At 40.1% G+C, this 18,988-nt stretch overlaps 1 protein-coding gene across 3 annotated transcripts in view; it reads left to right on the top strand.

Annotated features, from left to right (window-relative positions):
• The window catches only part of LRBA (LPS responsive beige-like anchor protein), a 646,348-nt gene that overhangs the window by 286,365 nt on the left and 340,995 nt on the right, over positions 1-18,988 (top strand). For all 3 annotated transcript variants that reach the window (XM_073642521.1, XM_073642520.1, XM_073642519.1), the window contains exon 37: positions 8,324-8,448. In XM_073642521.1, coding sequence (XP_073498622.1) covers positions 8,324-8,448 — 125 coding nt within the window. The remainder of the gene's footprint in view (positions 1-8,323; positions 8,449-18,988) is intronic.

Raw genomic sequence — 18,988 nt, 5'->3', positions numbered from 1 at the left:
TGTGCTTAATTTATTTAATGTATGACAGTGATGAGGCATTCCATAGGAACATGAAAAAAAAGGATTAAACGAAATGTACTGTACTTATTTTGTAGACTTAAAATATCAAATATAGTCTAAGTATAGGCATAGCAATATCCTTCAAATGTATTGAACAGATTTTGTCAATTTTTTAAACAAATCTGCCACATGTGAATATAAAATCTGTTAATTTTTACTACTTACCTACTTGGCATTTACGCTGCTTAATGCACTGAATTAAACGCCCCTTGACAGGCAACATGTTAACCAGGTGGCTGTCGTTTAATAGCCAATTCACGCAGGCCGACCCTGCTTCAGCTGTGCACTAAAGGATCTGCCATAGATCGTTCAATGCGTCTAGCTGCTATTGTTTTCAGCAAACTTGGTGGGAAAGTAGATGTAAATCCGCGCTGCCAGAGGTCCAATATGCTATAGGAGACCAAGAGTGTTTGGATGCGGTTTTTATTTGTCAACACGTTTTAAAATAGGGACAGCACGGTGGCTCAGTGGTTAGCACTGCAGCTTTGCAGTGCTGGGGTCCTGGATTGAAATCTCACCAAGGACAACATCTGCAAGGAGTTTGTATGTTCTCCCCATGTTTGCGTGGGTTTCCTCCGGGTTCTCCTGTTTCCTCCCATACGCCAAAGACATACTGATAGGGAAGGTAGATTGTGAGCCTCTATGGGGACAGTGCCGATAATGTCTGTAAATTGTCTGAATTGTAAAGCGCTGCGGAATATGTTGGCGCTATATAAATAAAAAGATTATTATTCAAGTATTCATACTTCATCAGGACAAACCACAATGATGGACATGCCGATGCGCTGCCAAGAGTGATATTCTTGTGTAAACTAAAAGTTCATTCCAACTGATGAACAAGCATCTTGTTCATTCATTGGGTAATTGGCAGCCATTTTGTTTCACGATAACCATGCAATCTATGGTACCTACAGTTGAAACCAGAAGTTTACATGCATATGTGTCTTTTTATATAATGTATGTTTTTCTCAATATCTGACATGAAAGCAGAATAAATCTTTCCCCTTTTAGGTCAATTAGGATTACCATAATTTTTAATATTTGCCAAAATAGAGAGAGAGAGAGAGAGAGAGAGAATGTTTTTAGGCATTTTTATTACTTACTGCAAAGTCAAAAGTTTACAAACATTTCATTAGTATTTGGTACCATTGCCCTTAAACTGAATGACTTGGGTCAAATGTTTGGGATATCCTTCCACAAGCTTCTCTCAATAGTTGGTCGGAATTTGGGCCCATTCCTCCTGACAAAACTGGTGTAACTGATCCAGGTTTGTAGGTCGCCTTGCTCGCACCTGCCTTTTCAGCTTTGCCCATACATTTTCAATAGAATTGAGATCAGGGCTTTGTGATGGCCACTCCAAAACATTGACTTTGTTATCCTTAAGCCACTTTACCATTTTGGCACTATATTTTGTTTCATTGTCTATTTGGAAGATCAATTTCTGCCCAAGCTTTAACTCCCTGGCTGATGTCTTGAGATGTTGCTTCAGTATTGCCACATAATCTTCTTTTCTCATGATGCCAGCTATTTTATCAAGTGCACCAGTCCTTCCTGCAGCAGAACAATCCCACAACATGGTTATGCCACCCCCATGTTTCACAGTTTGAATGGTGTTCTTAGGCTTCCAAGCTTCTCCCTTTTTCCTCCAAACGTTACTATGGTTATTATGCCCAAAAAGTTCAATTTTAGTTTCATCAGAACACAGGACATGTCTCCAAAAATTATGGTCCTTGTTCCTGTGTTCATTTGCAAACATTAATCTGGCTTTTTTATGTTTCTTTTGGAGTAATGGCTTCTTCCTGGCAGAGAGGCCTTTCAGCCCATGTTGATACAGTACTCGTTTCACTGTGGATATTGACACAATCTTACCAGCTTCCACCATCATCTTCACAAGGTCTTTTGCTTTTGTCCTTTGGTTGATATACACATGTCGGACCAAAGCACGTTCATCTCTGGGACATAGAACCCGTCTCCTTCCTGAGCGGTATGATGGCTGGACATTCCCATCTTGTTTGTACTTGCGTATAATTGTTTGTACAGATGAACGAGGCACCTTCAGGTATCTTGAAATTGTACCCAAGGATGAGCCAGACTTGTGCAAGTCCACAATTCTCTTCCTGATATCTTGGCTGTAGCATCGGCGTCTCTGCCTCCTGCCAGGCAGAGATGCCGTCCCTCTCACCGCTGCGCTCCCCGCCCGGCGTCCTCCAGCGCTCCTCTTCCTGCTGCTGCCGGCGAGCGCAGCTTCCCGGGCACTATGCTTAGGGCGCACGCGCTCCCTCCCTCTTAAAGGGACCGCGCCCGCCGTCCTAAGGAGTCCCCAGCCAATTGTCGGAGGTCCTCCCATATGTAAGGCACCTCCTCCAAAATGGAGGTTCCCGAGCAATAGTTGTTGCACAGTGTACTTACCTCTGCTTCAGCTCTCAGGTCCCGCTGCTAGCCTGACTACTAGTCCTGCCCGCCAGCCTGACTACTCTCCAGCCCGACAGTCTGTCTTCCGTTCAGTCCGCCAGTCTGTCTATGGGCTTTGCCCGCCTGCTTACCTGGAAGCACCTGCTTGTTACCTGCCGTGCCTACCTGGAGGTTCCTGCTTGCTACCTGCCGTGCCTACCTGGAGGCTCCTGCCAGTCACTTGCCATGACCACCTGTCAGCCTACCTAGAGGCTCCTGCCCGTCACTTGCCGTGACCACCTGACAGCCTACCTGGAGGCTCCTGCCTGTCACTTGCCGTGACCACCTGACAGCCTACCTAGAGGCTCCCGCCTGCCGTATCTGCCAGTCCATCCACCTGGATCACTCGTCAGCCTGCCTGCTGTGCCCATCTGCTATACCGGTCAGTCCCTGCCGTCTGTACCGTGGGAGTCACCTGCTCCCCTACAAGGTCGCCCCCAGAGTAGCACCTGGTCCCTCTGCTCGGATCCTCCCTGGTCACAGAGTCGATTGAGCCGCCGTACGACCTAGGTCGCTCCGAGTTGATACCTAGTTACGCCCCTCTGGGTCCCTCCTTGCACCGCAGCACAGAGGTTCCACCACCCGGATCCGTAACATTGGCTGATTTCTTTATACTTTCCCATGATGCTACACAGAAGCAGTGTCTTTCAGGTGTGCATTAAAATACATCCACAGGTGTCTCGAATTAACTCAGATGTTGCCAAAAACACTATCAGAAGTTTCCAAACACATGACCTCATCATATGGGTAGTTCAGAATTGTTTAAAGGCATAGTAATCTTAGTGTATGTAAACTTTTGACTTTGCATTAAGTAATAAGAATGCCTTAAAACATTTTCTCTCTCTAATTATTCTGGCATTTGGCAAATATAAAAAATTATGGTAATCCTAATTGACCTAAAATGGGAAAGGTTTATTCTGATTTCCTGTCAGATATTGAGAAAAACATGAATATGAGTCTATTTATATGGTGTATGTAAACTTCTGGTTTCAACTGTAGGTAATCGTGCAGTGTAAGTGCATCTTTAGTCACACTCCTTTTGTCGTTCTATCTGCATTAGCGCTCTTCTGAAATACAGCTGCTGCATTTTACCCAACTGGAATTACCATGCCATGCAAAAGTCAAGATGCAATCTTGTTCTCAGGATTTTTTACTTTTGCTTGGCCACCTGGATTTATGGGCCCAGGTTTTTGTTACCTATGCATCACCTTTTCTGCCAAAACATTTTTAGTGCATCAAAACATCAAGGCTAGCAAACTGGTTTGTCCAGTTGGTCGTCATGCCATATATCAAAATAAATCAGATATGATCAGAATATAAAGGGACCCGTTCTTAGGGTTTTCCTATGGTATAAATGCTAGGATAATGCCAGGATGTGCCATCACTTTGTTCTGCAGATGCTTAATCTCTTGGACCTTCACCAATCCTAAAAATCAAACTGTGACAACCCTAATTTAATGGTGTGTTCCCATCACTGATTTTTTTTCCTATACAGCAGTCCTCTTCATTCTCAGGGTATTTGTGGGCTATGGAGGCCATACCCACACTGATGAAAAGAGCAATAGAATTACCCTATGATTTGCCATCAGTTTATACTCTGAGACCCTTTTTAATATACCCACATAGACAGATTTTACCAACTTATGGAAAAGTACCAAGGTTTGTGGTTTATAGATGCTAGAGTTCAAAACTCTTCTACCTGAGATATCAGCTATTCAAAGAAGCGCTTACTGATGGCCTATCCTAAGTATCTGCTATTAATTTTAAAGAGCTAACGCCACCTTTTAACATAATTCATTTGTTTTCTAGGAGTAACAAGTAGTGGAGATTTCATCTCTAAGATGGCCAATGGCGCTCAGTTGGGTCATTGACCATTTATTGCCAACTGAATTTTCCAACTTGTGTGTTAAAAAAATAAAATCCATATGCATGTAGGTTAATAAATGATTTTGGCTTATCTTTTTTATATCATTCCAATACTCTTGTATATTGGGAAATATGGCTTTTTAGTAAAGTCTAATTCTTCGATTTAGATAGAAAATATGAGGTGATATTAATTGTAGCCTGTGAATAGTCCTGCAAACTATTAGCGAATGACCAACTATAGACCACAACTAAACACGTTCAGTTAGGTATGAGTCTATACATAGAGATGTAATGCATTTATCTGTCTACTTTTAGGATTAGGAAAATTTGAATAATGGACAATAATTTATTCATTAACTCTTTTTTCAGTTTTAGATTAGAGGGTATGACTCGGGACGGTAGCCAAACATATGAATAATTTAGCATCTTTGCCTAACACTGGAAGCAGGAGAATTGAAAGGATTGATGGCGATGAAGGTTAACACATTTTAGCAGGTTTCATTAGCTTTTCATTGTCATATGTTTGTGTCTCCAGCTGAAATAAGCCTTGCAGGAGATCTCTAGTCTGGGGAACTAATTACTTGTACCGATTGCCATTCTGATGAATAGACCCTCATTGTATCATTCCCCATAGACCTAGAGCAGTGTGTGATTCCCAACTGCAGGCTGCCTGATATTTGATAGTAATTTTTACAGATAAACGTAAGAAGGCAGAATGATGAAGTGCCCATGCAGTCTATTCAGACTATCATAGAACCGCACATAGCCAGCTGTGCTTCGCATTTTTCCCCAAAATCACAAATGAGAAAATATCTATTATTAATCGAGCCTCGCAAAGAATCTTACTTTTTATTCTTGTTTGTTTTTCTAGAGATTCCATTTTAACCATTTCACGACTTTTTGCTGTTAGTGATAGCACATAACTAAAGTTAAACTGAGGAAAAAATATTATATAATTTTTTTTTTTTTTTAGTATTTTCATTAGATGTTTCAAATATTGGGAAAATCTGTTTTGGTCCACACTTCCATAGATGGACAGGCGCAATTAAAAATTGTAGCCACTATTTTGTCACATTTGCCGTTATCCTGATTATAACAGACATGCAAATGAGCCATAAGGCAACCGTGTAAAAGCTGCTTAACCCTGGATAATGCTGATTCCACCCTTATGTGCAGACTCCCAGCGTGCTGTAATATTTTGATTCCCAGTTCCCATTTTGGAAATTTTCACCAGAAAATTTATGCAATGCCTATGAGAAAAAAAAACAGCAAACTTTGGGTATAAATTGATACAACTTACTAATACATATATTAAAGGAAACCTTTATTTAAAAAAAAAATGGTATCTGATCTGTAAGCAGAATATTAAAGAGCAGGAGGAGCTGATCAGGTTGATATACATTTTTGTGGGGAAAGTTTCAGTAAAACTTATGATGTATTCAATGAAATCCCTAGTTTTTAGTTTTTATATACATAGGAGTTCAGTAGGAGGACCTTTTCAGTGATTGACTGTCCCACCTGTATGACTGTGCATGCACAGATAACTGTAGATAACGGAGTAGGACCGCCCACTGGACTCCTATGCATACAAACACCAGGGAATTAAATACAAGTTATGCTGAATCTTTTCCTACAACCCTGCATTTCATTCTGCTCCTTTTCTCTATACCATACTGTCCACAGATCGTACTGCATGTACAACATGACCAGTTCCTTTTAAGTAGGCCACCTAAAGATGCCAGTCTCAGGACCCAGCAACTCCACCACCAGCTTGTGCTGAACACAGGAGAGATTCATGTGTTGATAAATCAGTGTTGTGTGAAGGGGCTGATTGAGTTCTCATTCCACTTTCTGAACCAGTCCCCTTCTCTATCAGCATCGATGCGTAGACGGTGAAGGGGTCTAACTTCACTATTGAAATGAGTCAGCCGGTCACATGCTGGCCCTGGAAGCTCTCCTGGGTGAAACACAAGAAGTGGCATTGCTCAGGCCCCAGGTGGGCACTGATATCTTCAGAAATTGATGAGTTGTAGCTCAGCACCAGAAGGAAAATTTAAATCTTAAATTTTATTGCAAAGTGACTAAAAAGATTATATTGCACATATCTTTAATAAAACCGCTAACACGCTTTTAGCCTGGTCTTGGCTCCTAGTCATAGCAGTAACTGTTACATTAAAAAATGTATTGGAATTTATTAGTATATACAACTTACTAATATTAATCACAAATATTTTAAATACACCAAAACATTTTTTTTTTCTTTTTAAAGTGGTCAACCTCCTGTAAGTTTGTAGTATCCTGTAGATTTAATGCTAAACTGTAGTTTGCAAACCATAAGTAGACTTTTCTATAGAGCAGAGTAAGTGCAAGATTAGTTTCACATCGTAGCGATTCAGTAAATTGATTTGCTTGCTGCATGGATATGGTAAGAAGATAATACTGGTCAGACACCGGGCATTGTACAGGTGAGGTCCTGTTATCCATATAAATCACTCACTATAGTCAGATGTTACAAAAAGTGGAGTATGGATTGTGTCACAAGTGTCAACTGTGATAATTGGAAACTTTTTTTTCTTTTGGTCAAAAAATGTTTGTGCCTGCATTATAATTTATTTACTTATTTTGTTACCTTTTTATATTTCTGATATCTACACTTCTATACCCCCCATACTCTTAGGCGGACATGGATTGTGTGATTAGAATCTGTATACATCTGACGCTTGTGTATTTCCATTCATTTGTATATGTTTTAATATCAATGGTTATGTAAGCAGAGCTTTGAAGCTTATGGGGAGGACACGCCATGTTGTCTTGGAAAAGAAAACAGACAATAGAAAGTGTAGTTTGTAACGTATCTAAATGGAAAGGCATGTGTAATTTTGGTACCCAAGGGGCTAAAGGTTATGAATATTTTAGGAGATGATTTTAATTAAATTCCTGCACATCTAACCTGAGTAATATTTTATTATCGCGCACCGTACAGACATGAGCAAGATTTTCATTAAAGTTAACACTTTCGAGGCAAATGGTCTTTGGTTTGATTTACTGACCTTGTGAAGGAAAGGCACAAATTAGAAAGAAAAATGATGAAAGGGGACAGACTTTGATTAATATAGGTAATGCTATCCCATATTTATAATAGCCTTTTCCCTATTCTGTTTTATAAATGCAGTCTCTGGGACAGATGCCCTGCTGGGGCTGAAATGAGCCTGAAATCGGAGCGCATGCCACTAGTGTGCAGGGAAGTTGATCACACTGTCAGCAATTCATTTTACAATGATGTATTTAGTGTTCATTTCACCTTCCTACCACGAAGAGAATTCCTTAGATGGAAAAGTGATATTGTTCTTTTCAAGGACATGCGTAAAGAGAAAATACTATATAGAAAGGCTTATAGTAATGGAGGCGAGTACGTGTAGTAAGTACATGTAGATGAAGGGTATTGGTCCGGTTATAGTTTAGCCTCACTTTGTAGTGTCTTTAGATATGTCCATACACTTTGTTTGCTCTACTCATTCACATTGTGACTTAATCCAAGGAATTACAGGTCTTTTGGGTTGGTATGACTTTTTAGATGGTCTTTCTGTGCACTATTGAAAAGAAGGTGGTAAAAATACTGAATGCTCATGTTATTTTAATCTGTTATATTTTATGTAATGTAAGATATGTATTTTAAAATTGTCATTTTTGTGTCCATTTCTGTTTTACGGCTTGTATTACAGAACACATAAACAGCCTTTATTGGATGCATCTCTGGTTTACAGTGATATCACATTAGCTCTTCAGTGAAGAAACACTTAAAAAGTTAAATTATTCAATAGTGACAGTTATAACAGCGAAAGTCAAAGAAAGAGCTAAGCAAACAAGGAAAGCTGTCTGTGAAAATTCACAGCTACCATGCTGTTTAGTAATGGCTAACATGTGTGATCCCTGTGTTTTGTTGTAGCCGGCCCCGGGAGTTCTGGCGCCTTGACTACTGGGAAGATGACTTGAGGCGCCGACGACGATTTGTGCGGAACCCCCTTGGTTCGATGCATCCTGAAGCGACACTCAAAGCAGCTATAGAGCATGGTCAGTACCATAGTTATATTCTCTTTTCAGCCAAAATGGTCATAGTCCAGACAATGCTACCTGTAGAGTGGATTTTAAACTATGTAAGGGCAGTCCTTCATCAGGGTTGGAACGTTTGTTTCTCGCTTTTGACAGGTTTAATACTCATTATGGATGATGCTGCTGTATTTTCTTGGTACATAAATTTGATTACATGATGGTAGCTTATTTGGGTATCAATAAGTTTTTCTCTGTTCTTACTGTGGGGCTAAAGCTTTCAGAAAGCCAAGCTTTCTTGTAGAAATTTTGAAAGGTCAGGGGGACCCGCAATAATTTTATTTTTCTGTTTTTCATCTTAAGAGCAAAGGAGGATTGCCTGTGTTCTTTTTTCACTTTGTGTGAGATAGAGTATTGTTCCACATGCAGTGGTCTGGAAGCCACTGTGACTTCATAGCTGTTGACAACTGCAGAAGCTATTGTCTACCGCTGAAACTTGCCATTTTGGCAATTAGGCTATTGTGCATGGGAGCATTGCCAGTTCTAGTACCATATCAATGGCACATGGTTAGAATCAACAGCAGGCATTTGATGCTTCAGCCAAGTCAAACAAGGTTTTGAATCTACATTTGGTATTTTTAATGCAGATTTTCTATTTTTGTGCGTTTCTTTTTAAATGCATTGGGGAGATTTATTACTGTACTAGGGACAACTTGTGATTTAAGGCTCCCATACACATTAGATTATTCTCGACCAAACCCACCGATATCGAGTGTTTCAGCAGACAGTTTAATGCAGGGGTGGACAATTAATTTTCCCGTTGGGAAATTTTCCATAGAGGCCGTGACTATTGTGGATGGCCGATCGAATTAGCTGCAAGTAATTCTGTTCAATATTAGAAATAACCTATTAATTATAATTATTTTGTATTAATATTAATGTAATCACTTAATATTGTGCAGAATGAAGTATGCTGACATCCCCCTATATACTGTATGAGCCCACACTCAATCCCCCTATATGCCGTATGTATAAGCCTGCACACAGCCACCCTATATGCCATATGAGACCCCACTTAGCCCCCTTTATATAGTTTGAGTCCCCACATAGCCCTCTATATACCATATGAGCCACTACATAGCCCCCTGTATACAGTGTTAGCCCCTACAGTTTGAACCCCCAGAAAGCCTTCTGTAAAAGTGAGTCCCCACATAGCCTCCTATATATAGGGTGAGCCCCCACATAGCCTCTATATACATACAAATCTCCCATACATATATGAAAAAAAACATACTCCCTTCACTCCTGTTCCCCGGCGCTCTGCTTCGGTCTCCGGTGCACTGACTCTCAACATGGCAGACGCGATAGTGACATCATTGTATCTGTTGGCTCAGTCACACACGCTGATTGGTGGAAGAGGAGCCGGCAGCTCCGTCCTCCACCAAATGTATTCATCGCTATCTGCATCCCGAGGATGTATATAGCGGCAACGGAGGGCAAGGGCACGGCGCGGTCCGTGGGCCACTGTTTCAGCCTTCTGGTTGTCTTGGTCCGTGGGCCCGACTGGAACAGCCAGAGGGCCGCATGTGTCTCGCGGATCGCAGTTTGCCCAGCTCTGGTCTAGTGTGTATAGGGGCACCGGATGACAGATGGTTGGGAGTAGATGTCTTAAGCGCATGTATGACTTCGAATTGCAGAACGCATTGTTTTCCCAGCAATAACCCACCTGCTGACATATCATTCGGCAGCTTTATCATAAAGAACACAGGAAGACTCGTCCGAACAAACTCTCCTGTGTATGGGAGAGTCAGCTGAGATGGCTGTCGGCCAAACAATTGGCCGAATCATTGTTTGGCTGTCAGCCATCTAATGTGAATTGCCAGCTGTAGTCCAGTACTAAAGATTGCAGCCCTAGGTGCTGTATAAACCCCTTCTAACAACCTTAAACGGGTATTCCCATCTCCAAGATCCTATCCCAATATGTAGTAGGTGTAATAATAATATCAAATATTAGAAATGTAGTATAATTCTTCTGATTCGCTATGTCTTTCCTCATGTGCAGGCATTGCAGGACTTTTGGTATCCATGGTTACGACCACTGATCTAGTGACAGTTAGCTAGTTGCTAGTGGTCATAACCATGGATACCTAAGGTCCTGCATTGCCTGCACGTGAGGAAAGAAACATAGCGAATCAGAAAAACTATATTTCTAATTGGCGGTATTTGCTATTATTATTATTATTATTATTATTGTTATTATTATTATTATTCCTACTACATATTAAGATAGGATCTTGGAGATGGGAATAACCCTTTAAGTCTCCCAAATAGACTAGACCAGACTGACAGACTAATGTGTATAGGAGACTCCTGACTCATCCTTCACAGAGGATGTTGGGGTAGAGAAGTATTAATACTTTGGAATTCCACCGGCTCATCATTTTGTCCTCCCTAACAGATGAGTCTGGCAGTGGCTCTTTCACAGGGAAGACAGGAGCGTTCAGAAGAGTGTAGTGTTCCTATGTATTAAGGATTTGGGGAAGATACGATTGTTTTGCAAACAGCTATGTCCAACAGTTATGTAATGTGAAATGCCTTTAGGCATCAGGCACTTGTCAGAAAAAAAGTTCATATGTGTGATGGTAATGTTAATTGTATGTGAAGGGAAACAGAAGCTTGGAACTATAGTGAAGTGGTTAAATAAGTTGTCCGGTGAAGAGGAGTTATCACCTATCCAAGGGAAGGGTCATAACTTAAATTGGTGGAAGTCTGACCGTTGGTACCCGCACCGATCAGTAAAACAGGGGACTTAAGTCTCCGTTAGAAAGGAGTGGCAGTGTGCATCCTTGGCTGGCGCTCAATTCTTTTTCTTTGGGTCTGCTACTAAGAGTGCAGCACTCAGCGAGCCCCATAGGGAATAAATGGAGCTGTGGGTGGGCATGTTTTCTGCTGTTCATTTCTAATGGGGAAAAAAATGCCCCATTGGGGGTACCATGTGGATAGGCAATACTTTAAAGGGTTCTCCAGTGAAGTTATTTCTTTAATATTAATATAAACAAATACATTTATAGTAATTTTAAACTGTTTATGATATTTTTTCTGAAGTTGTGCCAGGCAAATTGAGTGTCATAGATGTAAAATTTAGTTACATGATATACACGGTCACTCACATCTGACAAGATTCTCACTCCCTAGGAGGATGAATTCTATATTTTGCTTATTGTCATCACATATTCTGTGATATATAGGTGTTAGGTAGAAAGTTATATACCTGCGTACGCTTCTCCATTGATAATAAATTTTCCTGCTAAAAATCTACATCAAACGGTGTGATGTACTATCTGTTTGGAAGGTAATATATTATTGTATGGGCCTTTATGTTGTTTTTCATTATTTGTATGGGACAGTTTTTCATAAAACAGAACATCTTGAAAAATAAATATAAAAAATGTGGTTTAAATCAGTGTGATGGAGATTGATAAAACAGCTGGCATTATAAATAAATGAATATGGGAAAAAACAATGCTTTTATATTTTTACAATAATTTAGTTTTTTTTTTCTTTCTTTTGTTTTGCTTTTATAGAATACTGCTTGTGAAAATATTAAATACTATAAAAAAAAAAAAAAAAAAGATAAATCCAGCATTAAAAAAATAAAAAAGTGCTCATCTATAGAGATTTTGTTAACTAACAAAGTAAATTTCTTAAACGTGTTGCACAATTATTTAAAAAATTATCAAAAATGCATGAAATGTTTTTACACACAAAAGAATATATACTCACGATGACTCCAGTACAGGCTACACCAGAGGTCTCAGCCAGGACAGAAACTGATTGTCTTTTTCATTATTATTTTGACTACTGAGGCTTGTGATTGGCTGCAACAGTCAGTGGATTAGAACAGGATGTCATCGGAAGCACATATGAAGTCCCTTTTCACTCACCTGATCATACAATCAATTACTGGCTTGAGGTGCTAGTTGACTGAACAGGACTTTTTTTTTTGTCAGACAACTTCTTTAAAGCGCACCTGTTAGCAGGATTGTGCTCAGTAAACTCATTCACTGTCAGGTGGGCGACATTACACTGTTTAAAATGATACCTTGGTTGATTAAATCCGTCCAGTGGTTCTTGGGTAATCTTTACTTTCTGTTTGGAGATAATGATATGCCCATGCTTCGGGCGGCCTGTGAGGTGGGCTCTATCTGGTGCTCTGCTTATGTATTAATCTGTATGCTCTTATGACAGCTTACTGTGCCTTCACTGACCTTCCTCCTATTTTACCTAGCCCCGCACTACTAGATGCATTATGTAAAATAGGAGGCAGGTCAGTGAAGGCACAGTGAGTTGTCATAAGGACATACAGATGAATATGCAAGGAGAGCACCAGATAGAGCCCACGCCACAGTTCCTCCCCGAAGCACGAGCATATCATCTCCAAACTGAAAGTAAAGATTACACAAGAACCACAGGACGGATTTCATCAACCAAGGTATCATTTTAAACAATGTAATGTCGCCCACCTGAAAGTGTATGTTGTTTGCTGAGTACAATCCTGATGACAGGTGCGATTCAAAATGGCCAGACGTATATAAAAAAAAAGGAAAAGCTCTTTGCAAACATTATAAACATGAATTCCATCATAAAATCATGAGGTACTTTGTACACATTTGATAAAATGTGAGCACATTTGCTGGATGTAGAGGTCGGGTCGAGGAATGGTTTCTTCAGGATAGGTGTGATTGTGGCATTTTTGAAGGCAGAAGGGAAGGTAACCGAAGTTAATGATGGCTAGTTGAAGAGATGGGTTAGGGCCGGGATAAGCGTGGACAACTGGTAAGGTGTGATTTGGAGAGAAGATGAGTAAGCTCTCCTTCAGTGATGGTGGGGAGTAAGGTTATAGGGGAAGGGCAGTGGTCTGTTATGCAAAGAGGTTGTGGTGTTGGAGGAGTAAAGACTTGCCTGATTTGGTTAATTTTGTTTTTGAAATGTGCGACAAACTCTTCTGCAGAGATGAGGGAAGTTGGAGGGGGCAGTGGTGGGCGGAGGAGAGAGTTAAGTGTTGAATAACTGGGGTTGTGAGATCAAGAGGAAGTAGTCCTGTTTAGCAGAGGCAAGGGCCGACTTAAAATGTGAAAGTTGCTTGATTGAATGTGTTGAGGTGTTATTCTGAGTGCATTCTCTTCCAGCGCCACTCAGGAGCCCTGGACAATTGTCAAAGCTTTTTAGTGAGGTTGTTGTGCCAGGACTGTCTATTACTTCATCGCACTTTGCCGTGCACGAGAGGGGCGACTAATTTCATAGGTGATGAGAGTGTGGCGTTGTAGAAAACTGTGGCATTGTCTGTGTCATGGAGTGAAGATATGGAATATAATGGTAGAATACAGTCAGTGTGTGTGAATGTCTAGGTGTGCAAGGTTTCTGCGGGGGAGTGCTGGTTGCTGGACATGGGGGTAGGTGAGGAGGACAGGGATGAGAAAATGAGTTGATGGTAGTCAGGGGGAGAGGTGAGGTTGTGAGATTAGATAGGGAGCGGTGGCAGCTGAAAATAAGGTCTAATATATGTCCGTCTGTGTGTGTGGCTGTAGAGGACCACTGAGCAAGACTAAAGAATGAAGCAAGTGACAGGAGTTTGGAGTCTGCTGACTGGCGGGTGTCAGTGAGGATGTTGAAGTCACCCATGATGATGGTGAGAATGTCAGCAAAGAGAAAGTGTAGAAGCAAGGTGGAGACGTGGTAAATAAAGGCAGTGGTCGAACCCAGGGGTTGGTATATGATGGCGTCTTGGAGATTGGAGGGAGAGTGGATACAGCGTTTACGTCAAAAGAAGAGAAGATGAGGAAGGATAGAGATGGGACTGGGTTGAAAGTGCAATTGTTAGAAAGGAGAAGACCCACTCCACCACCATGTCCATTGCCAGGGCAAGGAGTGTGGATGAAGTGAAGGCCATCGCATTAGGAGAGGCTGTGTCAGAGGATGTCAGCCATGATTCGATGAGGCTCAGGAAGGATTATTTTGCAAGATATAAAGAGGTCGTCAATGACGTGGAGCTTATTGCATATGTAACAGGCGTTCCAAAGTGCTTCAGAGAAAAGGAGCAGCTGAGTGGGGAATGGAATGGGTTTTATGTTGGAGAGATTGCAGTTGTTTCTAATAGGTGGCTAGTGATAGGAGGGAGAAATAATGGCAGTATCAGCTGCGGAAGTCCAGGATTGGGAGGTGTATCGCCAGCAGTGAGGAGAAGCAAAGAAAGAGCGAACAAGTGGGAGAAAGAGTGCTTGGCTTGTTTTGTGTTTTAGTAGGAGGGATCTGAGGTTTAGGAGCAGGTCAGGTGGGGAGGGAAGGTGAGATAATTATTTGTTTGAAGAGTGCTGGTGTTTGGGGATAGCGAAGGAGAATACGGGTTAGTGGAGCAATAACTGTAAGGGCAAATGTAAGCATGCTGAAAGAGTAATTGTGGAAATTGAAAAAGCCAGTGCAGTTAGTGAACAGGTATGGCGCTTACCTTCTGGTACGTTACGTTTCTGGTATATTTCTAATGTCCACTTAATAAGCTGCACTTAAATGGAGCTGCACGCATAGACCACCATGGATACTCAAATATCTACAAAAAAAACATGGGACAGACATTAAATACATATAATTCCATTATTGTTAAACATGTAAAAATTAAAAATTCTTTGCACACATTTGATCAAAGTATGTAAGCCCATCTGCCAGCAATTAGGCATGTTCTCCCTCCCTCCCCCTCCTCCGTTTGAAGTCTAGGCACTTATACAGGTGAGATGTTATAATATTGTCACATCTCAAAAGCTGTAGGCCCTGATTCATCAAAGTCTTTTCTCCAGAACTCTGGCGTAAAACACCAAGTATATAGAGGTATATATAAAATATTTTATATAATTATATGTAGAAGCTTTTCTCATGTAATACAGAGATTACTTGTATAACCCTGAGTTGTTTAGAACAGTTTGCTGGTCACCAGAATATGCCTTTGACTGTTTCCACTGATTGAAATATTTTGCAAGTGCTGGAATTACAGGTAGGCATGGGAAAGACATTGCTTGGAGAATGAGGATTGGTACTCTTATGACTACTGAGGAAGGGTACTGCTGTGACTGCATGTTGGAGGGGAAAAATGCACTGACTCTATGACTAATAGTAGTCCTAGCAGTTAGTTACTTGCCACTCTAAGAGGAAGAGTATTGTCACAGTTAGGAAAAGATAGGGGTACGGAATAAAGATGGAGGGTCCTGCTTTCACTTTTCATGGTATGTCTAGGATATGCCATGCCATCTTTTTCTTATTTATGAGTGCCAACCTTTGACTCCCTCTTAGCATTTCCTTGCATAGTGACTTTAAGCCACCATCTCTGTGGAGAACTTCAACACAACCCCATTCTCTTAAATTGAAAAGTGTTGCAGTTCAATGGATTGTTTGGGCTGTGAACACCGCTTTGATTGAGAAGGTCCTTGGAGGTCCAACCCCATGGATCAGAATCCTAGTGATAACAAAATACCATGTAAGTACTCTGGGAATGTTCTGTTTTGACTGCAGCTAGGGGGATCTGTGCTATATCTGCTGTTAGGCAGAGCAACATTTGAAATGGACGTCTATGGCTCTATTCACAAATTCATTTTTGCACAATTTTCTGCTTTGATTTTGTGTAACAGGAGTTTCTGATCTGTGTCAAGTAATAAGTTAAACCCAGAATTCAGAATGCCTCTTGGCTGGCTTGAGAGCTCTTACCTTTGAATCCCTTTCTCTACTCATAAACTGCAAATAAGGTGAAGCAGCACTGTATGTCATATATATATTCCAGAACAGAGACATTTTGTAATTAAAAGTCCACTTTCATGCACCTGGTGCCAGCGCCTGGACTGGCCCCTGGTCTTACTGGAGTCAAGTGATATTGGCTATGATGTATCTTCAGTGTAAGGGGAATCAATACTAGTTTAGTGGGTTTTATTTGCTGTTGCTAGCAATATGTGCATCAAGCTGTCAAGCTATTTTATCTCTGGCAAATGAATTAAAGGAGATAGTGTATAAACCCATTCAGCCATAACGCTTGCAGACCACATTGTAACAGTGCATTTTTAAATAGGAGACCGGATTTAAAGATTTGCCATTCTATCCTGACTGCCAACTGTAATTTAGAAAATTAAACATTACTGGTGTAAAAAAAGAGGATAACAAATTCCTGTTTGTGTTTTAATTATTTAATTTTTAACAACATGCAGACTAATACCTTTCCTTTAATTAAAGAAGTTGTCCAGCCTTGAATCTTTTTATTTTTAATCAAAAACCGTGCAATATGCTCTAATTAAAATAACTAAAGTATACTCAATCTTTTTCCCTCGCCTCTTTTTCCAGTTGTTTTGGGGTGGCCCAATTCTCTGTGCTTCCTCTTTCAGCCATATGGACAGGTGACTACTGCAGCCAATCACTGGTTGCTTTGGTGACACATTAGTCACCACTGAGGCTAGTGATTGGCTGCAGTAGTCACATGCATAACCAGCCAGGAGGAGCACTGGATTGGCGAGGGATGTCCAAATTGAAAAACGAAACTATTGGTTATACTTATTATATTTTTCTTACTAAATATGTCCTTTTTAACTGATAAATTTGTTGTACCACTTGTTACAGGTTTCTTTAGAATTGTTCACTGTTTTGTGACGATCACTTCCATCGCCAAGGCAATTTATCATGTGCTGTGTTTTGGCTGGAGTTTTATATATTTCACTGGGATTGATAAATTTGTCTCATCTTTAAAAATGACTAGAGATGTTTCTTTAGTTTTTAACCTTTCCACCTACTAGAGTGAGTGTGCAAATTTTTCACTCCAGTTTATAAACTGCTGCAAATGGCTCCAAATCTGACACAAATGTCTGAAAATAGATTAGATGTTATTTGAGATAATGAACCCCAAAATTGGTTTAAACATAGTAAACCTGAGTCAGCGTCTTAAGATGTGTTAACACTGCACCTCCTATAACTTGTACATTTGTTGCCTGATAATCAGGCAATGTAAACAGGCTTCCAGTCCAATTATTGACAGACCAGCAAAAGATTCCTTCAGCAGAATTAATTGTTTTATAAGCTTGCTTAAAATTCTTCGTTCTTGGCAGCATATTGTGCTGCCGACAACATTCACAACTTAAAGAGCACAAAATGATCTGTTATTGATCATTCTGTGTTCATCGGAGTTAGAGGACAAAGGAAGAAAAACAATGTAGAATATATGCACGCATAAATGAGTCACATTGCTAAGTTACTAAGACACAGGCTGTCATACGTGTATGTATGATGTATAATATATAGTAGGTGTGCATACAATACTGGACTGTGATGCAAGGAGACTAATCGGTAAGAAAACGCTTAAACCAAAAGGGGGCCCAAAGAACCGATAGTCAATAAATAGTATAATGAAAAAGTAGTTAACTTTATTAAACAAGCATAATGGTTTGAAGTGGACAACGACAAGAAAAAAGGAGGCACAAATCAAAAATTACTGGCAATAATACATGGTCATAAAAATTGATAATCCTAACTTGTAATTCCACTTAGTAGGGTAGCCTATAATGAACTATAGGAAGACCAAGTATAGACATACCAATAAGGTGACTATTTCAGAAATCAGTAAAATATATATATATATATATATATATATATATATATATAGATATATATATATATATATATATATATAGATATATATATATATATATATATATATATTTACATACACAAGGTTAAGTAAAATAGTAAATGAACATGGGAAGTGTCCAGTCTACAGTCACAGATGGCAGGTCCGCTGGTATGCAAACTGCATACTGGACACGGGAATAACTGTAATGAGGATATTATCTTCTAGGTGGATGTCAGCTGAGACACCCTTAAGATGCACCCACCCCAGACTCATACTTTATTTGCCTTGATAAAGACAATGGGGCAGATTTATCAATACATTTTAAGATTTTAAAAGCTTAGAATTAGACTCTAGACCACATACAGGTGCTTCTCACAAAATTAGATTATTCTCAAAAAGTTAATTTATTTCATTTCTTCGTTACAAAAAGTGAAACTCATATATAGAGTCATTACAAACAGAGTGATCTATTTCAAGTGGTTATTTCTGTTAATGTTGATGATTATGGCGTTCATCGAATGAAAACACAAGTCATTATCTCAGTAAATTAGAATACTTTATAACAGCTTGAAAAATGTTTTTAAAATCAGAAATGTTATCCTACTGAAAAGTATGTTCAGTAAATGCACTTAATACTTGGTCGGGGCTCCTTTTGCATCAATTACTGCATCAATGCGGCGTGGCATGGAGGCGATCAGCCTGTGGCACTGCTGAGGTGTTATGGAAGCCCAGGTTGCTTTGATAGCAGCCTTCAGCTCATCTGCATTGTTGGGTCTGGTGTCTCTCCTCTTCCTCTTGACAATACCCCATAGATTCTCTATGGGGTTAATGTCAGATGAGTTTGCTGGCCAATCAAGCACAGTGATACTGTTGTTTTTAATCCCGGTATTGGTACTTTTGGCAGTGTGGACAGGT

This window comes from Phyllobates terribilis, unplaced genomic scaffold (genome assembly GCF_046119375.1).
Source record: "Phyllobates terribilis strain yellow unplaced genomic scaffold, ASM4611937v1 Scaffold_1__5_contigs__length_1240528914, whole genome shotgun sequence".
Taxonomy (NCBI): domain Eukaryota; kingdom Metazoa; phylum Chordata; class Amphibia; order Anura; family Dendrobatidae; genus Phyllobates; species Phyllobates terribilis.
Note: the sequence above shows the minus strand (reverse complement) of the source record. Positions and strands in the feature narration are given on the sequence as shown.